Source organism: Notechis scutatus, chromosome Z (genome assembly GCF_049901735.1).
Source record: "Notechis scutatus isolate UNSWTSFEM ecotype Mainland chromosome Z, rNotScu1.2, whole genome shotgun sequence".
NCBI classification, from domain to species: Eukaryota; Metazoa; Chordata; class Lepidosauria; order Squamata; family Elapidae; genus Notechis; species Notechis scutatus.
Window position 1 is genome coordinate 82,494,775 of NC_142025.1, and position 23,784 is coordinate 82,518,558.

The 23,784-nt window shown below is 36.4% G+C and overlaps 1 protein-coding gene across 18 annotated transcripts in view; it reads right to left on the minus strand.

Moving 5' to 3' along the window:
• SLC20A2 (solute carrier family 20 member 2) overlaps positions 1 to 23,784 on the minus strand; it is a 94,874-nt gene that overhangs the window by 5,391 nt on the left and 65,699 nt on the right. For 12 of the 18 annotated variants that reach the window (XR_015745704.1, XM_087945795.1, XM_087945794.1 and 9 more), the window contains 9 exons: positions 21,167 to 21,722; positions 19,001 to 19,141; positions 16,714 to 16,799; positions 11,049 to 11,145; positions 10,386 to 10,502; positions 8,976 to 9,179; positions 7,341 to 7,929; positions 1,096 to 1,281; positions 441 to 525 (listed from right to left, as the gene is read on the minus strand). Coding sequence is in view for 17 of the 18 variants with exons in the window: in XM_087945795.1 (XP_087801921.1) it covers positions 441 to 525; positions 1,096 to 1,281; positions 7,341 to 7,929; positions 8,976 to 9,179; positions 10,386 to 10,502; positions 11,049 to 11,145; positions 16,714 to 16,799; positions 19,001 to 19,141; positions 21,167 to 21,455 (1,794 nt within the window). In the remaining variant the exon portion in view is untranslated. The remainder of the gene's footprint in view (positions 1 to 440; positions 526 to 1,095; positions 1,282 to 7,340; positions 7,930 to 8,975; positions 9,180 to 10,385; positions 10,503 to 11,048; positions 11,146 to 16,713; positions 16,800 to 19,000; positions 19,142 to 21,166; positions 21,723 to 23,784) is intronic. The other 6 variants (XM_087945808.1, XM_087945806.1, XM_087945804.1 and 3 more) reach the window with 2 other exon arrangements.

Genomic DNA, 23,784 nt, shown 5'->3' on the forward strand with positions numbered 1-23,784 from the left:
TAAAATGCAGATAGAATTTATATTTGATACTCTTGTGCAATTGCATAGCCATATGAATATTTTGGCATCAAATAAAAAGCATATTAGTTTTTTCACAAGATCCATAAAATGGTATGCAAAAATCAAATGGCTGTCTTTGAAAGGAAAATATAGCTATATAAAATTGAATGTGGCTGTGGATTTAGTTATAAATTAGCGCTGACAAGTTTAAAAGTGTTCAGCTGTATAAAACTTGAAAGATAATGAAATGTTTGAGAAGGGAAGTAAAACCACCTATATCATGTATTTTATAAAAATATGAGGAGGGATGTCTTCTACACCCAATTTAAGTTTCCTACTGTAGTATCATGCCATTATAAACTGATCTGAGCAGCAAGGTTAAAAAAATAAAAATGAATAATCCAGACCAGCTTGGCTGTAGTCACAGGGCAAAGGCATACCTTGCAGTGTGTGGTACTGACAGGAAGTCCAACATTGGAAGCTATCACAACTGTGAACGCCGAAGCCAACTCAATAGTGAAACCACTGCAGGAAGCATAAGAAAACACTTCACAGTCACTCCTTTTTTTTAAAAAAAATCTTGATCTATCAGTCTGGGTTTATACCTTGCAACATGCCAAAAGCTTACCCATTCTTCTTCAAATGCTTTCCTCCAATGTTTGATCATTGAGTTATATTAAAAGAGTAAGAAGCTGCTGGATAATGAAAACTATATGCACACACATACATCCACATTAAATTAGTGAAGCAGCTTTCTGATACCTGATATCTAATCTATATTCCAAGACATTAAGGCTTAATTAGCAATTAGGTTAGCAGCAGAATTCTAGTATGCATTAAAAACAAATAAAATCATGGATCCAGTTTTTAGTTTTGGAAAGCAAAACTAAACTACTTTGATTTATGCCTTTTCTCTATGCTATTCAAGACATCTTCAGACTTTTCTAAAGCTCAACTAGCCCTCAACAATTTAGGCATATTATGTTAGTTTAAAGACAAGATATTCAACTCAGTTCAAAAGCAAAAATAATTAGGGGCAAAGATGCCATGGCAAAATTTATCAAAGTAAGCATTATCTACTCAACGTGCACTTACCTTGATGGTGTGATAGGTGTGAGGTCTTTTCCCATTGTTTGGATCACTCTTCTTCCCCAAACCCAGAGGCCTACACAGATGCCAATGCCTCCATACAGTAGGAGCCAAACAGGAGTAGGAGCATCTTGCTTTACACCACCCTGATCATATATAAGCCAGAGGGCAACCAAAGGGCCTATAGCATTGCTAAAGAAGAAAATATAACATCAAATCCTAAATGCTTTGCTGAAATAGCCTGCAGACCATTTTAATGTAATTTAGACTAGCTTCTTACAAAGAGCCGTTTTCTATAAGCATTAGCTTTATACTGTCTTCTCAATCTCTGTTGAGATTGTTCTTAATTTCTTGCTTCTCTGAGGATAGTGGCCATGCTGTTATGCTATTAGAGAATACCAAAAAGACTCTTGCAAATGACTCGTGAATATTACTTAACACAGACCAGCCATTAAAGTACTTTGCTGATAGTTTATCATTGGTTTATGATATTTATGCCCAGATGACTTCAGAACTATTGACCATGTAATTGTTAGTACGGCAACATTAACCCCAAGTTCATTTCTGAGATCAAATCTAACAGTTGGTTTGAAGCTCTAAATGTTATCAAGTCTGGTTTCCTCAGGTGAAGTTTTCCCTATTGCAAATCTATGCATTTACCAAGAGGAGTCTAAAAAAGACTTTGTTTTAAATTCATTTCGAACACAAAAGTAGATTGGTGAAGAGATAAAAAGCAGAGGTTCCCTCCTTTGCTTCCTCAATGTTCAGGTCCATTTGCATGAACCATTTAAAAAATCATGCAATTAAAAGTGGACTGGAATTTGAAAATAAAATATAGGACTCAACACATATCAGCTTGGAATACACAATAGACATTAGAAAAGTCCTAGGAATTTCATGAAAAGTAGTGCCAGACATTAAAACTCTTTCATTCTGACAAATGACTTTGAAGACATTGGACTTCATACATACATTTTTCTGCTATTTGTTGAGCAGTCAGACTTTTGTGCAAGCCTGGAAAAAATTGTGGTTGTTTTAAGGAAATCAAATTGATAAAACAACCATCTACCATCTTGATGTGACAAAACATACATGGCTCATTTTTTCTGAGACTGGTTGTGCAATACCTACTTAAAAGACTGCAATTGTAGTAATTCAAAAGCAGAATTATTATTTCATTGGGTTTTATGACCCATAATTAAGATGAGATGAGAGATATTAAAGGAAGATTTGAAGGAGAATAACCCTCTGTTATTTTACTACCATTATTAATATACAGCATTTCTGAACAATGTTGAGTAATTTGTCACTGGACAAATAAATTGAATAAATTTGAAAACAATTCAATTTACAATAAATAAATTTGAAACAAATCTGAAATGAGCTTACAGTATTTAAAATTCTAAATACAGTATTTCAAGCTTTAAATTTTTCAATTTTAAACCATTTTACATAATGCTAATAAATATATATGTTCATTACAGAAAATAAATTTCCCAACAAGAGCAGAGAAATGAAAGTGTGGGACAAGAGCAGGAGAATAGAGACTTATTCAGATTGATTGTTTTTCATATACTTACAAATGGAAAAAGATAAAACATCTATTTATTACATTTATATCCTGGATTTCATTCAGGAGCTCAAGACAGCATAGTATTTCCTTTCCTATTTATCTTAACAACAAACATGTGAAGTAATTTGCGCTGAAAGAAAATGACTAGTCCAAAGTCATCTGGGAATGTCTATGGCTGAGGGTGGATCATATCGCCCGGCTCTTAATCCAACACCTTAATCATTATTTACTCACTCACACAATCACAGCAATGTTTTATTCAGTTTCAGCAACTTTTTATTCTCATGCTTATGCAGGAAATGTAATATGTAAACTTAAAAATCTAAAACTGCAGTTGGAATTTGCCCAACTAGTTCACTTTACCAGAAAAACTTATTAGCAGTGCTTCACTTTAAGAATGTGAGAAGAGCTAAAAGTCATCAGTGCTTTTTTAGTGTTTCTTTGGAAGGTCCTTCCAGGACATTCAGTTGGTTCTTACCCTAATTGGCTTCCAGAAGCTGCTCAAATCAGAACTCTTCCATAGAGCATTTGGGTCTTGATACCATTTTGGTTTGGTTGACTCAACTTTATTCTGAGCTTTTCATTAGTTATTGGTAATTTATTGTTTGGTTTTTGTTTACTGCATATTGTTTCTAACGTATATTTGCATACCACCAAAAGAGGGGTTTGACAGACTGTAAATGTAAAAAATATTCATAAGCATTTTGGTGGCCATTTTTCTATCTTATAACATCAGTTGGATAATTTCTAGTTCCTGCCTGGCACTATTTGCATTGTGTTATTCCTTTGATAAAAATATTGATACAGAATTTAAACAGTATCTGGTGCCGAAAACTAGGGAAACAATACCTTTTTAATTGAATTTTTATAATGTTAATAAGATGGCTATACCTCTTTAATAAACAAATTTGAAACTTGTGGTCAAAATAGAAGGGTGCATTGTTGTCACACAGTAATCTTCCAAACTAAGAAAGCATCAACTTGATTATCAGAGGGATAACAAAAATGCTAAATACAATAGCCCAAGTTTAATATATCAGCACCAGTCCTTTCTCAGATGAGTGTCAATGGAGACTCCAGAGAATGTATAATTCAGGGACTGAAGATAACAGTCCCAAACTAGCACTGATTATAGTTAGTCTAAGTGCCTTGCCAAAATATCCAGCTGGAATCAAGGGCAAAAGTTCTATTTGACAGAGTGCAAAGCAAATATGAAATGGTTTAACAAAATCTTTAAAAGCCCTTAATTTCAAATGACATTAATGACTAAACATTTGTACCTAGGCCCACCAATTTCCTCAGGCATCAGGCCAAGTTGTTCAGAGTTTCCTCCTGGAAGGAGTATTATAAATTTGGGTTCCTGATCACTTATTGATTTTTGTTTTTGTTTTGTTAACTGTACACTGCCCAGAATTGCAGTTGTTCAAATGAGCAGCTATACTAATTTATTCCATTAAATAACAAAAATGCATGTATAGAAACTATTAACCACTGACGAAAAAGAAATTAATGGATCAGTGGTTGTCCAAACTCTTCTTAAACACTTCCTGTGATGGAGCATCTGCAACTTCTGAAGGCAAGGTGTTCCACTGCTTCATTTTTCTTATTGTCAGGAAATTTCTCCTTAGTTCTAGGTTGTTTCTCTCATTGATTAGTTTCTATCCATTGCTTTGGAAAATAGGCTAACCCCCTCTTCTTTGTGGCAGCCCCTCAAATACAAAATGAATGCCATGGAAAGACAGTCAATCCAAAACATTTCTTCCTAGAAAGAAACTGTGAACTAACTTTCCAGTTACAACTAACCTCTCACGATACACTATATCATCCAAGTTTACTTTTATCTTCTTGTTGATATTTCTAAATTAAGCACTGGCTTGTAGTCATAAACTGCTTTATTTTCTAATGGTACCAATTGTATCTACATTAGGCAGGGGTGGGATTCTACCAGTTTGCACTTATTCATTAGAACCGGTTGTTAACATTCTAAGCAGTTTGGAGAACCGGTTGTTAGAAGAAATTACTGGCCTAATCCTGTAAGGAAGGCAGGAAGGAAACATTCTGGTGTTGCTTACAGAAACTGCCTCTCCGTTAACCCTTTTTACATTCTTGGCAGGACTAGACTTTTTGTCTCAAGAACTTCTCTGGAGTTTTCCCCCCTCCTTTGCTGGTACTTTGTTTGTGTGGAGTGACTATTCAAAGTTACAATGGCACTGAAAAAAAGACTTATGACCATTTTTCACACTTACAACTGTTGCAGCATCCCCACAGTCATGAGAGGCCAGGCGAGGAGATGCGTGCCTTGATGTGAGTGATATTGAGTTGACTATGCCCAGCCAATAACATGGCCACCAAGCCACATCCACCCAGTCAAATGACCACCAAGCCCACCAACTAAGCCATGCCCATAGAACTGGTTGTTAAAAAATTTGAATCCCACCCATGACATTAGGGCAAGAGACATTTTGGAAATAACATTTCTAGATTTTTGCTTAATTTTTATTATAGGAATCTACAGAATAATAAAGCAGGCAAGTTGGGGAACCTGATAAACATCATGTCATGATGGGCTCCAAGCCATTTATTTTCTTCATCATCTTTCTATCCTGTTTTCAGCATGTATAAATTCATTACCATTATCTTCCTTATACTTAAACTTCACAAAGAGATACAATATAAATTAAGAGCAGGTAGTATAATAATTCTTATCTGTTCCCTAGTAATATTTTTTTTTGTGGGGGGAGATATGTTTTAATCTGGTTACTGATCAGACAGAAAAAAAAACAATAATTGAAGATGCAGTCCAAATAAAAGTACTCAAATTAGGATGCTGGAGTTTTTTGACTAGCAAATCTCCCTTTGTTTTTGACATATTGTGGAAATTTAGATATTCAACAGCAAGAGCCTGCAGTAAGTGAAGAGGATTTTACCCCACTGGAAATGGGAACAATTCTGTAAAGATGCCTCCTATTCTACTAGTAGTTAAACAAGCAGGGGTCCCAGTGAATGCATACTAAAGTAATATTTGTCCCAGCTACTTTGTAGAATGTTAGTTTTTATAGTTTTTTTTCTTTAAAAAAACCCACCACAGATATAAAATTAGGTTGATTATACTGATATAAACATAAATCTACTGTAATTTCTTTCTATCTCTTCTAATCATGATTTATCTAAAGGAAAAGACACATTAGTGTTAATAGATTTTATATTTTAAAAATGGGACAGTAACCATTTATTAGTTTCACCAGCTTTGAAGAATTTTCAGCACAACATGACAAGTCCCAGCATCTGATAGAGTCTAATGTGAATGTAAATGCACTCCATGGATCCAGATTCTGAATAACCATGGATATAAAATTTAATTATAGTTCTATTCATATTCCACTGAATCAGAGCTTCTTCACAACATATTAATGTGTAGTATTTGTCAACTCAGGTTGAATGAAAACATTGATATAAAAAAATATTTTGGGGGAAAAAATCCCTTCCAAATGCCATAAGGATTCCTTAAAAGACCTCCATATTGTAATGGTATAAACAAAGGATTATCCTTCCCTCACCCCAGGAAAAAAAAACAGAAGCAAAAGATTGAAAGTTGCTAAATGGAAAAACCATTCTGTTTGATAATAGTGACTCTCAAAAAGTTAAACTACAGGCAACAGCAAACAGGTCACAAAAATATTATATTGTGCTTATAATATATTTAATAGCCAATGTAAAATTGGTAATTACCTGTCAACAGGATTTCCATATATTCCATTTTCTATGTATGAATAGTGTTTCATGCCTGTAATTCTTTAAATAAACTATTATGGCAATATTGCAATGTTTAATGTTAAGGGAGAACTGTTGAGTCTGGTTGTCCTCTCCACCCCCCTTTCTCCTGCAAAAAACAGCATGGTCCTGTCTTGAAAAGGTATGGATGTTTCCATAATACCAATGAAGTGTCTCTCAAGCTGTTTATCTGCCATTGACAATTTGGTATTGCAGAAACTCCAGTAAGTACTCACAGAATATAATTTGGGAGATGCTATTATATTTCTAAAAAAGGAGAGGAAATAATAAAGAAGCAAAAACTATAAAATACCCACAAGGTTAAAACAGCAACACTTGAATACTATAGCTCACCAATGTCTTCAAGCCAGGGTATCTGATAATAACCATCTGCTTTCCATTCTTCCTGGAATGAACTGCTATTCTAACCAATCATACAAAATCTTGTGGACAGTTATAAGGAATTAAATGGTATCATTTCCTGTTTATAACATAGCTGGATTTTACAATTGCTAATTCTAATTTCCCTTCTAAAAATACTTGGAAAAGAAGGAAAGCACAGGATATTTTTGAATTATTAGCAATAGTTGGCTTCTATCTTGAAGAATACACAAAAGTAAGACATTACAGTCTTTTTTTGTTATGAGAGTTTAGCTTAGTAAGTTTATATGCTCATGCTGGTTTAACTGTGTTATTTTTCATGCAAATGAGTACAAACTATGGCAAGAAATAGGTCAAAGTTGATATAAAGTTACAGATAAAACCATTTTAATAAGCATCTTAAATGTTTAAAATAGTTGAGAATCAGTGAAGACCATAATATTATAAGAACTCTCAACAACTGGAACCTAGTCACAACACTCACAAATTGCTATAAAGGAACTAACATGCAGGCATTATTACTTACCTGACATCATTACCTCCATGAGCAAAAGATCCAAAGCAAGCTGTCAAGATTTGGAGGAAGTGAAAAAGCAGATGGATCTCTGAGGAATCCCGTTCATCTCTCTCTTCTTCTGCAGTATCTTCATTGGGATTATTAGGATCTACTAACTCTGATGCCAATTTCATCTCTACACCACCTTCCTCTGCTTCAATTTCTGCTTCAGCTACAGCATTGCAATAGCTGGAGTAGCTGTCATAGCGAACCCTCTTTTTGGAATAAGATACTGTGTCTGTGACTAGCTTTTCACTGTCTTCTGGGGTTGACATGTCAGCAGCCTTGAAGGAAGAATGCACAGGCATCCCACATATGGCAGCTGTGTAACAAGTGTAGCTATTGTTGCGCCGCAGTAACTTGTAGTTATTTTCTTGCGAAGGCCTATCTTCATTTCCTCTATCTAGATGTATTTTGTGCAGTAAGTCTTTATACAATCCCGAGTCTTTGTGCACAGTGTGGTACACATGGATGTCACTCTTCATGTGGCCATCAAAATTAAATGTACCATTGGAGACAGGTGATTTCACCATACTGTGAGTCATTGAAAATGCCCTTCCTGAAATATTACAGAAAAATCTTATTCACCAAAGAAAATTCAAAAGGTTTGCAACACATTTCAGAAAATATTGCTTCTTTATTTTCTATTTTTTTTCACAAGTCTTCATTAGCAAATGCAAATAGGACAATAAAAGCAATAGAAATAATAGATTTTATTTATTTAAGAAAATATATCCACAGATAGTCCTCGACTCACAACAATTTGTTTAATGAGGGTACAACTGCCTCAGAAAGTTACTTATGATCAGTATTCACATTTAAACCATTGCACCATTCTTGTGGACATATAATTGCTATTCAGGCAGTTAGAAACTGGCCTGTATTTGCAACTGGTTGCAACATCCTGCAGACATGATTGCAATTTGTGAAAGCAATTGTAAAATCCAGTCATAACAATGAAAATTCCAGATCCAATTGTGTTTATGAGTGGAGGATTACCTGTAGTTCAAATTAAAATGCATTAAAAGTGCCAAGCCCTTCTGTCCAGCTACAGGCTAAAATATAAGAAAGCATCCAGAACTGGGTGGGCTCTGTCAAAGTTAAAAAGGAACAAGACTAAAATTAATTCAATAAGATACGAAAGGGGCAAGGATTTAACTAGTGCCATATTCGCTACAGAGGTGGCACAATGGCTCTGCTGATTTATTGGCTGGAAAGCTCAGGTTCAAATCCTGAGTACTATGAAATGGGATGAGCTCCCATCTTTGCTCCAGCTCCTACCAACCTGGCAGTTTGAAAGCATGCAAATGTGAGTACATAAATAGATACCACAAATAATTCTGAAATGAAATGACAGAAAAGATGAAGACAAAGGATGTATGCATGCTAGATCTTTTTTCAAGGATGATGCATAATTGACGAGGTCTGGTGGAGGCGAGAGCTATACATAAGTCTGCATACACATTATTCAGAGAAAAAAAAATATTTTGATTGTATTAATTGTGATAATTATAAATTTGTTAGAGGTCTAGAGCATTAATACACAGCAGTCTGACACTACACATAAAATGTAGAGAAACAATACATGAGCTCTTAATTTCCTACCATAAGGTACACGTGGATGACTACCATTTGCAACATTATCTGATACACCAGCATCTTCTGTTCCACAGCTAGTCAGGGGAATAGTACTTTCATCACTTTCTTTTACACCAGGAAGTTCTTTAAAGACAGGCATATCCTCTTCTTGAATTTTGTCAATGCTTTCATCAGATATTTTTGATAGTGCAGTTTCCTTCTTTAAACGACCTAGATAAAATACAGGAATTTATAAACAACAATTCATTTACACAACTACCATATTTTTTTGAACTATAAGACACTCCAAACTATAAGATGCACCTAGCTTTCGGGGAGGAAAACAAGAACAAAAATATCTGTCTCTGCCTCCCAGCAATTTGCCTCCTTGCAGCAAACAGCAAGGTCAGCTTCAGCACAGCCTGATTTAACACGAGGAGCTGATTGCTGGTTGGCTCTGCCTCCTGGAATACCGACGATCATCTGTTCCACTCTGCAGGAATCGCCACCACCTACCATTGCTTCTGTGCCCCCCATTTTCAGCCTCCACATGCCCTGTTTTTGGCCTCTGAGTGCCCAGTTTTCGGCCTCCGTGTGTCCTGTTTTTGGCCTCCGCACATCCCATAGGGTATCTGGAGGCCGAAAACAGGGTGTGTGGAGGCTGAAAATGGGATGTGCGGAGGTGGCAATAGGTTATGGCGATCCCTGCAGTCTGGAACAGCTGATCATCGGTATTCTGGGAGGCAGATCCAACTGACAATCAGTTGCTCATGCTAAATCAGGCTGTGCTGAAGCTTACCAGGCTGTTTGCTGCATGGAGGCAGAGACTGAAGGTGGGGCCGGTGAGTGGGTGGGGCTTTGGCAACATTTGCTGTATAAGATGCACAGACATTTCCACCCACCCTTGGGGGGAAGGAGTGCATCTTAAATATCGAAAAATATGGTACCTTTCAAGGTCAACATGACTGATGTCCTTTTAAGCAAACTGACTACAGTGATACAATAATTTACTATTTTGTTAGCTAGAGACACAGTTCATATATAACTTCACACAAATAAAATAAAAATGTTTTAGCATAATCATCATCTATTTAGTTTGGATTACCAAACTTTAATCTGTCTTCTTAATTCTTTCTTCAAAATATGTTGCAAAGAAGAAATATTTTTGCCAGGATCAAAACATTCTGCACTTAGTTAAAAGCAATCTTGTACAATTTAATTTCTTTTATACACAATTTGCTTTCTTGTATATAATAAAATTGCATTTGGGTTCATGGTAATTTTTAAACTGCAAGCAATAAAATATCAGTCTTACAGCATTCAATATACAAATACTTATAGAGTGTTATTAAAATATTATAGCAGTGTTCTAGAAGTCTTCATGTGAAAATTTCAAAATAAGATTACTTCAACCATCATTTTATGAAAAAAACATACTTGCTATTTTTCTTTTCATCCATGGACATACAAATATCCACACTAAGGCAGCAAATACAATTGATACACCAATTGATATCAGTGCTATTGCCCATATAGGAAGTGTAATTCCTAGGACTGAAAAAAGAAGAAAATAAAAGTGTGAATTTCTTACGTAACTCTTATGTTTTATAGAGAGGATCTGGAATATTATTTCAGAAATATAAGCCATTAAATCAGAAAATTTCTTTATAAAACAACGATATAAATTTCATTTTACAAAAATGTTGGTATTATTATAAAGCAGAACATTGCATCCCATCTCCTTTTTCTGGATTGAACAGAAAAATATATTATGACAACTGAACTTATTAAAATTTATATTAAAATCATAAAACACGAGAAATATTATGAAGTGTTGGATTTAATGTTTAACCTCTAATAAGGAGAATAGTCTTACCCTAATTCACTTAAATAAAAAAAGGACATATGTACAGAAATTGCTGTTTTTCAAGCCAAATATTGCAAGTATTGCGTCTAACTTTTAGAAAAACCTTGGCTTGCAGACATTACTCTTTTGTTGGAAATAAAAGCCAGCCTAAATTAAGGTGGGAAGAGTACAAAATTATATTCTATGTTCCAAAGGACAAAACAATCTTTTAACAGCAAACTCCATATACTCACCCGGAGCACCTGTATACATTATGGAGAACACATTAATAGTTATTGTAGCAGCATAGAATACTGGAAGAGCACGAAGACCATTTGGTACTGGATCTTCCTACATTAAAAAAAATAAGAATTTTTGAGATGTAATTGATAAAATCAGATTGTTTTTTAACAAATCAATACATTATCCTCTCAACCTTTTTAATACTAAAATTATTTCACTCTGCTTAGAAAAACATGCAGTGATCAAAAGGTAATCTGGGGCTTCTGATTTCTGACATCAGCCCCATCATCATAAGAATAAAATGAGAATATACAATGTTGATCTACTATATTTTTTAATTTTAAAATTATAGAAGGTAAATTTTGGCTAGTTCAGTATTCTCCCCTAGAAAAGGCAAAAACCGACATTGATGTCGAATATACATTGTTATTAGGGAGCCATATAATATTATTCTCATATAGAAGAAAAAAATGATGTTCCCATCAGCCTAGAAAAGTAGAGCACATACTTCATTTTAAAGAATGGTGGTAAGATTCGAAGATCTGAATTATTTCCACTGAATAAAATACATTCCCTAATCTATTCAATAACTTATCATACTCTCACCTGTCTCGCTAGTTTGGTAACCCATTCAGGATTAGGTATACAGAAAGTTATCTTGAATAGACATTACAAAGCATTACACAAAGTTCTACAAGAACTCACCTCTCAAAGAAAAATGGAGGAGGTAGAACTATCAAGAGATGTTTGACCTTTTCATAAATTACCAAGGACTTCAAAAGCCAGATTTTTATGTTTGTTATTATTTATTATATAATTGCTGAGAGGAATGGTAATTCAAAGTATTGCTTTTTCGCCCTACCAACATATACCAGGGTATCTATTGTTTTAGCCAAGGATCAGCTGCTAAGATCTTTCTTTGTAATGTTTTAGCTGCAATAGAATGTTCTCCAATTTCAAGGGAATATTTAAATTCTACAGTATACTCTTCACTTGCTATTTATATAAGGGAGAATACGAAGTCTTGCTAGGGAGATTTTATCACCAACATTTTTCAATTGCACATACCAAAGTATTTATAGTTTAGTATGCCAGAAACAAGGGAGGAAGAAATAAAACTTTATGAAAAGTGGGGGCAAAGGAATCAGGATACAAAATGTTTTCTTTTTCTTTTTAAATTTCATATGTTATCTATTTATTAAACATAATACAATCTACTTTCATTATTTAATTTCCATTTGAAAATATGTCATCGAGTTCTTTTTTAAAAGCTGTACTTTTCAAAAAGAATAAAGTATAGTGTTTCAAATCTATTTTATAAATAAAATTAACGTAGTTGTGGGTTTTATTCCAGGCTGTTATTGAGGATTAATCTAAAGTAAAAACTCATATCAAGTATGTACATATTTACATCCAGAGGCAGATGTTTCTCTGCCAAATAAGAATATATTGCAACAAAAGGAGGAATTTTTCTGAGAGGAGGATTAGTCTAACCTCTATTAGAGAGGTTAGATGAACTTTAATAGAAAAATATATATCTCTAAAGTGTATAATTATAGTTGAAATATTGGGAGAGATAGGACTGTGAAGATTTTTCTTCTTTTTATCTTAAATCCAAAAGCAGTTCTCAACCTACAACCATAATAGAGCCTTCCATTAGGATTGCAAGTCATGATAATCATTAGACAAGACTATCTCATTTGACAACTCCCCTCCTAATCTCTCTGATGAAGTCATCAATCAATCCATCAGAATAGAGCTGGAAGGGACCAAACAGGAGACCCTATACTATTTTATTTTTATTTTATTTATTTATTTGATATAAGTATAAACATGAGTAAGAATACAGGAAATAGGTACGAATAAATGGGGACAATAGGACAGGGACGGTAGGCACGATGGTGCACTTATGCACACCCCTTACAGACCTCTTAGGAATGGGGTGAGGTCAATAGTGGTTAGTTTGAAGTTAAAGGAGTGGGGGTTCGAGGATGTAACAACAGAGTCAGGTATGGTAGTGCATTCCAAGCACTGACCACTCTGTTGCTGAAGTCGTGCTTTCTGCAATCAAGTTCAAGCAGTTTACATTGAGTTTGTATCTGTTGTGTGCTCTTGTATTGTTGTGGTTGAAGCTTAAGTAATCATTGACTGGTAGGACATTGTAACAGATAATTTTGTGTGCTATGCTTAAGTCTAACTGTAGACGACATAGTTCAAGGTTGTTCAAGCCCAAAATCTCAAGCCTGGTGATATAGGGTATTCTGTTGCAAGCAGAGGAGTGTAGTACTCTTCTTGTGAAATACTTCTGGACTTGCTCAATTGTATTAATGTCTGATATGCAGTGCAGATTCCAGACTGATGAGCTGTATTCGAGTATTGGTCTGGAAAATTTTTATGCTCGAGTTAGCAATTCGATATTTCTGGAGAAGCTTCGTAAGATTAGATTTACAACTCTTAATGCCTTTTTGGCAATGCTGTTACAGTGAGCTCTGGTGCTTAGGTCATTTGATATGAGAATTCCAAGGTCCTTGACAGAGTGAGGATCATTAACGAGGTCATATCCGCCTAGTTTGTATTTGGTGTACTGATTTTTTTTACCAATATGTAGGACAGAGCATTTGTTGGTTGAATCTTTTTAAGAAGTGATAAAGCACCTATAACGTCTGAAGTAAGCTATTCAACTGATTCATTGTCCTCACTGTTAGGAAGTTTCTTCTTAATTTCAGGTTGCTTCTCTTCTTGATTGGGTATACTTTGGTCTCTACAGCACTCCCCACCCCTTCCCACAAACCTTGTTCCTGCTTACCACCCAATATACCCCACTCCTACTTTGCCTAGCTTTCAAAGTTTCGAGAGCTTTGGAATTTGAGTTAGGGAACTTCACTGCTTGTCCAAATGACAGTGATCAAAATCTGGTCATTTTCCAAATGGCCACATTGAATAGTGATTGCTCCAAAAATGGTGGGCATTTTCTGGATCACCCCACATTACCCAGCAATGAAACAGTCTATTCTGCTTCCCTAACACAATGTGTCCAGAGTTTTCTGCAGTAATGTACAGACCATGTTAGGACAGCAGAACAAAACACTCCTTCCTTGGGCTATGTGGCTGCATCCTGGAACGAACTGCCTTTTCAGTGCTGCCACAATTCAATGCATTCAACTTAGAAGCCATTGGGATGGTGCTAAGTAGCCTAGCAGAAAACCAACTTGGTATGCTTCCCTATTCCAAGCTCTGGAGTTCTGTAAGGTAAGCGAAGGGTACCTTTCAAGAGTTCCTGGGATGGAAAGCAGGCCAAAGAGCTGTGAGGACATGGCCAGGGGTAAGTGGGAGGAGATAGGCGGGCAGGCATTGCAGTATCCCTTTGGGTCAGTCATAAGAGCAGTGAGGTCACTGCAGTAATCATAAATTCAGGGCAGAGTCAAAAGTAACTTTTGGGGAGATGAAAAGGTTGCTAGGTGATCAATCACATCAGTGACTACTTATACTTAATATGTCCTTCTATATTCAATAAAAATGGTTGTACCAAGAAAGTTATTGACAGACAGAAAATCACAGACAATGTAATTTTTAGAGTAACATTAAAATGTGTTTATGAAATAGATACTTTATTATTTTAACCAAAACAGTTTAGAAACTGAGGATCTACCTTTTTAAACCAACTAGGTGTGCAGACCTTATTATACAAATACTACCGTGTTTCTCCAACAATACGGCCTCCACCAATAGGAAGACCCAGCATGTTTTCTAGGCATAAAATCAAATTAAGCCCCTCCCCCCAAATTTAGGCCCAGTTTAAAACATGCAAAATAAGGGGGAAGGGTGGGGGGACTTGCCGTTTGGAGTGCCGTTGCAGCCGCCGCCACTGTTTGGAGCTGCCTCTGCCGTTTGGAGCCGCCGCCGCCGTTTGGAGTGCCATTGAAGCTGCTGCCGCCGCCGTTTGGAGCTGCCTCTGCCGTTTGGAGCTGCCTCTGCCGTTTGGAGCCGCCGCCGCCGTTTGAAGCTGCCGCTTCCGCGTTTGGAGCACTGCCGCTGTTTGGAGCACCGGCGCCACTCCAAACACGGCGGCAGCTCCAACGCGGAAGCGGCAGCTCCAAACGTGACGGCAGCACTCCAAACGGCGGCGGCGGCTCCAAATGGCAGAGGCAGCTCCAAACACGGAAGCGGAGCCGCCGCGCGCCGCCGTTGGAGCTGCCGCCGCCGTTTGGAGTGCCGCCGTCACGTCTGGAGCTGCCGCTTCCGTGTTTGGAGCTGCCGCCGTGTTTGGAGTGGCAGTGGTGCTCCAAACAGCGGCAGTGCTCCAAACGCGGAAGCGGCAGCTCCAAACGTGACGGCGGCACTCCAAACGGCGGCGGCGGCTCCAAACGGCAGAGGCAGCTCCAAACACGGAAGCGGAGCCGCCGCCGCCGTTTGGAGCTGCTGCCGCCGTTTGGAGTGCTGCCGTCACGTTTGGAGCTGCTGCTTCCATGTTTGGAGCTGCCGCCGTGTTTGGAGTGGCGGTGGTGCTCCAAACAGCAGCAGTGCTCCAAACGCGGAAGCGGCAGCTTCAAACGGCGGTGGCGGCTCCAAACGGCAGAGGCAGCTCCAAACGGCAGAGGCGGCTCCAAACGGCAGAGGCAGCTCCAAATGGCGGCGGCAGCTCCAACGGCACTCCAAACGGCAGCGGAATGGGCAGAAGGGAAAGCAACAGTGGCAGGTGCCAAAGGTCTTGGGTCTGCAGCAAAGGTGTTTGGTGGGAGTAGGGAGCTCTCTGTGCTTCGCCATGATCGCCCATTTGTTTGGAGTGGCAGTGGTGCTCCAAACAGTGGCAGTGCTCCAAACGCGAAGCGGCAGCTCCAAACGTGACGGCGGCACTCCAAACGGCGGTGGCGGCTCCAAACGGCAGAGGCAGCTCCAAACACAGAAGCGGAGCCGCTGCCGCTTGGAGCTGCCGCCACCGTTGAGTGCCGCCGTCACGTTTGGAGCTGCCGCCGTGTTTGGAGTGGCGGTGGTGCTCCAAACAGCGGCAGTGCTCCAACGCGGAAGCGGCAGCTTCAAACGGCAGCGGCGGCTCCAAACGGCAGAGGCAGCTCCAAACGGCAGAGGCAGCTCCAAATGGCGGCAGCAGCTCCATCGGCACTCCAAACGGCAGCGGAATGGGCAGAAGGGAAAGCAACAGCGGCAGGTGCCAAAGGTCTTGGGTCTGCAGCAAAGGTGTTTGGTGGGAGTAGGGAGCTCTCTGCGCTTCGCCATGATCGCCCGTTAGGAGCGGCTGGTGGCGAGGCTGCCAGCTGGGCACTCTAGATGAGGATGAAAGGGAGAAATTAAGTTACCCCGAAAAGACGGCCTAGCCGTTTTTCGGGCTCAAAAAAATAAGGCCCGGCCTTATTATGTGAGAAACACGGTATTATGTAATAAATGCTTAAATGTCAGAAACATCTTTAGAAATTAACAGATACTGTTTGTGTTTCATTCTAATTTGTATATCATTTTCATTTTATTATTGGCATTATGGTTTTAATGCAATATTATTATTTTGTTCTTGTGAACCAGAGTGTGTAGACATACTGCAAAATAAATATAAACATCATTAAATGCCTTATCTTTATAACAAATAATGTCTTTCAATGTGTGCCTGATGGGAATGAGGTATAAAAAATAGCATCAATACATTGTTATGGTATCAACAGTACCAACCTTATTTAAGATGAAAAATCTGATCAAGAGAAACAGCGCACCAGACATCATACCAGATAGTAGTGGGGAGATAAACCAGGAAGCAACTGAATATAAATTTTAAAAAAATATTACATTCAATAATTGGCAAGGTTCCATTCAATGTAAAATTCCGCCAAAACACAACTTGTTCTTTATGTTACTTTCCAATAATTATTTAAATAGACTCAAAGTTATTTTTAAAAACTCTCAAATTCAGCCAAAGTAAAGATGTTTGAATCCAACGATTTCAATAGAGATGTTATGTCTACTGATACTAGGTAAATTTATATTTAAAAGTACTCTTAAATATGTTTTTCTGCAATTCCAAGATTATATCAGAATTTTTTTTTACTCTGCGCTCATAAGTCAAGTTTCCTTAGTTTTTCTTTGCATTAAAATGTTCATCTTACTTTTTTAGTTTTTTCCATATAGCTTTTACTGTTTAAAATCAACACTGGAGTTCAATTTCTTGAAGTTAAAAAAAATCCTTTAAAATGAAAAAAAAAGATATGTATGTAAAAGTGGTTTTATCTGCTATTATAAAAATGTCATATAAATCAACTAAATAAAAGTACTACTGAAGTTTATAAATACTGAATTTATACAGGTAGTCCTTGACTTATGACCACAATTGAGCCCAAAATTTCTGTTACTAAGTGAAACATTTGTTAAATGTTGAATTTTGCCCCATTTTATGACTTTTCTTGTCACAGTTGTTAAGTGAATCAGTGCAGTTGTTAAGTTAGTCACACAACTTAAGTGTTGTTAATGGAATCTGGATTCCCCATTGACTTTGCTTGTCAGAAGGTTGCAAAAGGCAATCATCTGACCCGGGGACACTGCAACTGTCGTAAATATGAGCCAGTTGCCAAGTGTCCAAATTTTGATCAAGTACCATGGAAATGCTGCAAAGTTCATAAGTGTGAAAAATGGTCAACGTCCCTTTTTTAGTGCCTTTGTAACTTTGAATGCTCACTAAATGAAGTGTTGTAAATTGAGAACCACCTGTAGTTTAAATTCTTTAACACCTTTAAAAAATAACAGTAACACATTGTTTGTAGGAATATAAATATAATAAGATTCCATTGAACATTGTGTGAAACCTATATGCATATCTCTAAATTTTGGTCTACTCAATTAATTTTACCAAATTTAATTGGTTGCAGAAGTACATCAACATATAATATTTCAGTAATATTAAAAGTTTCCATAGCTTAGTTCAAGAATGCTTTATTTTTTTAATGCACATATGTTACATTAGAGAGCTAGTTTAGTGAAGTAGATAAGGCAGTGTTTTTCAACCATAGCAACTTTTAACTTACTGTATGGGGAATTCTGGGCGTTGAAATCCATGTTATCTTAAATTTACTAAGATTGAGAAATGCTAAGTCAATATATTAGGCTAGAAATTAAGAAACTGTGAGTTCTAGGCCTGCCTTAGGCACAAAGCCAGATAGCCTTGGGCTAATCACTTTCTCTCAACCCTAGAAAGAAGGCAATGGCAAACCACTTTTGAAAAACCTTGCCAAGCAATCCTCAGGGACTTATCAACGTGGTCTCTGAGAATCGGACATGACTCAGTGGAAGAAAAAAAAAAATTACACTACAAATAGAAGCATTTATATTATAAATGAAAACTGTAGTATGGGATTCAGGACCTGCGACATTTGAAATTGCATCTCAATTTGTAAATTTCTTTTGTCTTAATTAATCCTGAGATTCATTAGAACAAAAATATATCATATGGCTCAAGCACATTTTTCTCCCCTTTCCCTTCAGAGACATAGTAATATAATTCTAAAAGGCTAACCTCTAACCCAATACATTATCTATAACATTTAATTATCAGAATTCCTGTGCATTTCTGGCACCCTTGCGGGCTTCCAAAACAGAGAGGGCAAAACACTATTATCAAAGATGTGCAAGCTGCAGGCCTGTGCCCTGGAGACGCAGCTGATCATGCAAAGTGGCGCTCAATGATCTGAAAAGTGGACCGTGCACTTGTGGGAATACACTAGGAATAAGAACAACAACAACAACAATAATAATTCCTGTGCTTTTCTGGTTATGCTGCTTGTAGAGTCTAATTTTTGTATATTACCTTAATGAAACTATAGTTTACAGTGATGTCAGAACTCATAAACAGTAGCATTCCGGACAAAACTTGACAACTCATAGTTTGCGTATCACATGAAAGCATAGTGAAATTCTTCAAAACACTTTCTAAAATTCATTGCATGTTATACATAAAGAGAATATCATTTACCAATCTTGACAAGTTCCATCCACTGGACTCCTTGTGTGCCAATTGCAACTAATGAGAAACCAATAGTAGAACCCACTATACAATGAGTTCCAGATATTGGAAGCTTTAAAAATGATGCTATCAGCTGCCAAACAGCAGATCCTAAAATGTAAAGTATAAGGAGAACAATCAAGATAGGATATTTTAACATTCTGGAGTATCAGAATTTTAAGGCATTCATAGTCTTGCAAAGGCAGGAAGAAACTCCTTACAGAGTTTTACTGGATATTATCGAATTAAAAATGATTTGCTCTCTACTGATTTCAGTTCCTGTAATATAATAAAAAATCTTCAGGTTAGCAAATATTCTTATATCATCATATATATTTTATTGTCTCACTTTTATGAATATATGCTCTTAGTAAGGACAAACAACTAAAAGTGCACAAATATATCTCTTTTATTTGGGTAATTTCATTATCAAATATGGGATTCTGATAACTATCCAACCATTTTCAGCAATCCCATCACTATCTACCATTTCAGGGTATCTGACAAGAGTTCCACCTAGTATGACCCAGTATCTCATTCACTATGTAGAAAGACATAGAGTTTATGCAACAATCAATTTTATATAATTATTAGAGTCTAATACTTTTGTGAATTTATTGGATTACTACTGCTAGTAATTCTCAATTTGTGACTATAATTGGAATCAGAAGTTCTGTGCTAAGCAAAATAAACTGTTATTACATTGGTCAGGCCCAATTTTACTTTTTTTTGCCATGGGTGTTAAATGAATCACTGCAGGTGTTAAGTCCATCATACAGTAATTAAGCAAATCTGGCTTCCTGCATTGACTTTGCTTGACAAAAGCCAGCTGGCAAGATCACAAATTGGGATCATGTGAGCCTGGGCCAATGCAATTGTCTTAAATATCTATCAGTTACCAAGTGCCCAAATTTTGATGATGTGTCATTGGGATGCTGCAATGGTTATAAGTGCAAGGACCAGTCATAAATCACTTTTTCAATGCCATTGTAACTTTGAATGGTTGTAAGTTGAAAACTACTGTATTTATTTTTCATGCTTCAGCCACTTCACTAAGGATACAGTCCAGCCAACAAAGCAGATATTACAAGGTAATAAATTGTTGGATGAAGGTAGAAATAAAGAAACATTCAATAATCTAAAATGAAAATAATTTTGATGGATAAAGTAATCCTTGTAGTAAATGTGCTCTTGTATTAACAAGCTTTTTTTCTTCTTGAAATAATTAGGAAATATAACAATGCCAAATATTTACTAGCAGTAATAATCCATCCAATTCACAAAAGTGTTAGTCTCTATCAATTTAATTTTATATTTTAGTTCATTTGTTTCATTATCTGGAAATTTACATAATAAAAATTGATTTGCTGATTAGCATTGAAGAAATAAATAGGGCTACTAGCATCGTTTTAAAGAAAGTCACACCAATGAGTTGCAGGAAATAATTCAAGAGTTTAAAGTGTACAGGAATGAATAAGAAGGATAGGCATTGTAATAAATAAGTGAGAAAGGAAGGCATCCCATGTGCCAATAAAAAAGTACTTGTATGGCATAGCACACTTCAGAAAATACTCATCTTTAAATTCTACTTCTGGAATGTTTTGAACGAATTAACTGTCATTCTCAATAAAATTAAATGGAGTGGAGTGGCAAAATCTGATTAAAGAATGGCGATGGGTATGCATCAAAGGAATGCCTTCTGGTAGTGAAAATGTTTGGATGAAATGGTTTTAAAGTTCATTTGCCAACTACAGAACTTAAATTAAATACAGCTGATAAGACAAAATTTTAACTGTAACCTATTCTTATACAAATACATTAGGAGTGACCCAAGATTTTGGTCCTAATCAAACATATACATCATGTATTAACAAAAATACAGGATAGCAAGACAAGTCCAATATTCTATTAAAATGGGTTCCAGTAAACTATTAAAGGCATCTGGCCAGGGAAAAGTGTGCAGAATTGATTCCAGGGCCTGCTTTTGACTTCTCAATATTAACTTCCCCAATCTCTACAGGGATTTTGTAGATTGAGAAATTTGCAAATTATTATTTTAGTTTTGCCAAGAGGATCTAAGATTTTTTAATTGTTTGAAGAAAATAATTAAAAGCTTAGAAAAATAAGGTTACTTACCAACCATTGCACTGACTTCTCCAGCCATAAGTAGACCTGTTGAGTTGTCATACAAGTTCACTTCAATTATACCTTTGCGAATAGTTTCACCTACTTTTGCTCCTAGCAATACTGAACCAGTAGTTTCAAAAATTGAAGCAAGGATGCAGGCTTGGCGCAAAGTAACTACACCAGAACCCACAGCAGTACCAAAAGAATTGGCAACATCATTTGCTCCAACTGAAAATGCCAAGATAAAAGCAACGATAAAACCCACAATGACCATCCACAAATATTCTTCCAATGCCATTTTTCTTCAAGTGCTCTTGTAGTTAGGGTTCCTGTTTAAAACTATTTTAATTAGACAAAGCTGAAAAGTAGTGAGCAGATTTTAAAGCTGATTTTGTGCACACAATGAGTTCTCTCTGGAAAGTGCTGTGTGGTACTGGAGCGTGAAGAAACTGCTAACTGGAGATTTTCAAGCTACTGTTAATACTGTTTGTTTGGCTCAATTCAATCACCAGCAAGATCCATTCCATATTTTGCTTCAGTAGGTTTACAGTTGTGGTGACCTCTCCTACAAAAGAAAAAAATGACAAAAACCTAGAATTAAAAACTATATAATTATAAAAAAGAAAATCTAAAATGTCATGATACCCTAGTAACTATAGATAAAATGGCTGAAATCAGATTACAAGTGACAGTATTTAGGAGTTAAAAATACATTAGAATTGAGGTTGTTCTACAATTGAGACTGTTCTACTTCCTAGAAAACTTTAAAAAAATTAAATAGAGATGTAAGCATAATCTTTTGATCTTCACCAAGTATCTGTAAGAAATAATATATTAATCTTTAAGCAAGAATGTCCTTTAGCAAGGATGCCTGCTAAGCATAATTAAAGCTTAATTAATCTGTAGTTCAAAATAACTTGAATGTGCTTTTTCCTATCATACTTTATCATACATATCATACTTTGTCTCTTGTAAAATAGCAGAGGCCGATGTTAGTTTCTTGTACTATTCAGAAAACTGAAAAAATCCTTGTTCCTTAACTAATTAAGTCTATAATGTAAAGTCTACTTTATCCAGATCTATCAATAATATATTATCTGCTGAACATAGTTTGGGATACACTGAAATACACCACTTGAATTGTAATCACACATATTTGTTCATTAACTGAGATTTTCATTGTAATCTTTGAAAAAATGAACTAAAAGTCAGCTTCACTAGAAACTTGAAACCTACTTTTGCTTTAACATACGTAAAATTTTACTGGTAATATTTAGTCAGGTAACTCAAATTCTATTCTGAAAAAAGTTAAATTCTGGTATTGAATGAGTTTTGAATACTTGACAAATGACATAATTCATTTGTGTCATTATGTCTACATATCATAAGAAAGTACTAGCAAAGAACCTAGGACACTGAAGCCTCGCACTCAACTACCAGAATTAGCTTCTTTATTTTACCAGTCTGCCCATTCAGATAGTTCTTATTTAAAAACCATAATTGGAACCAGCAATTCAGTTGTTAAGATTGCTAAATGAAAACTCATGTGACTGTGACATCTTACTACAGCTACACACCTGTGAAGGTTATAAATACGAGCACTGATTGAAGTTACTTTTCCATAATAAACACAACTGTGAACAGTCACTATATGAGGCAGTTGCTAAACAAGGAGTACTTATACTATCAACAATGTATGTTTAAAAGAATAATTCCTGGAAGTACTGGATGTCCACAAAAAAAATGTCCTGGTGCTTTTTTTAGCATCTATATGGTATCTACAATATCCTCCTGCAGCAATGAAACCTTGAAAAATCCACTTATATATCATATTTTTCGCTCCATAAGATGCACTTCCCTCTCCCCCCAAAAGTGGGTGGAAATGTCTGTGCATCTTATGGAGCGAATATTGTATCACAGACCATGAAGTCTTTGGTAAATAGCAGCCGGGTTTTGGCGGTGGGGTCTTTACAGTGCTGAACCCGCCTCTTCTGTCTTTTGCCTGCCTCTTCTGTCTCTTTTCTGCCTGCCTCTTCTGCCTGCCTCTTCTGTCTCTTTTCTGCAGTGCAGGAGTCAACAGGCAGAGCTGGCACATGAGAGGAAACCTATCTGTGGTCCCCTCCCAGGCTCCGCCTCCTTCCCTCATTAAACTGCTGCTCCATATTCAACACTCCATATTCACAGTGAGACAGTGCTCCATATTCACAGTACTCTGAATATTTTTTTTTGTTTTCCTCCTCTAAACCTAGGTGCGTCTTATGATCAGGTGCGTCTTATAGTGTGAAAAATATGGTAAATCCTACTTGCTAAATGGTTGATCATGGCCTCAGCAGTTTACAACATTTGCATATCTTTTAAAAAATAAATAAATGTGACCCAGTTTATATTCAATGTGATTTTCAATAAATTTCAAGTTAGTCCAATTTTAAATAATTACATTTAAGGATATTAAATTAGCACTTCTTATTTTGTGTTTACACAAAATACATGCTTCTATCACAGATCCATTCTCCCCGGCTGAGATTAATAATAAAATGAAATTATGATCTCATAAACCTGACTACACCAATGACTTGTTTCCGACAGCAAATCTTTCAAGCTCGTCAAACCACTGTTCCTATTACTAT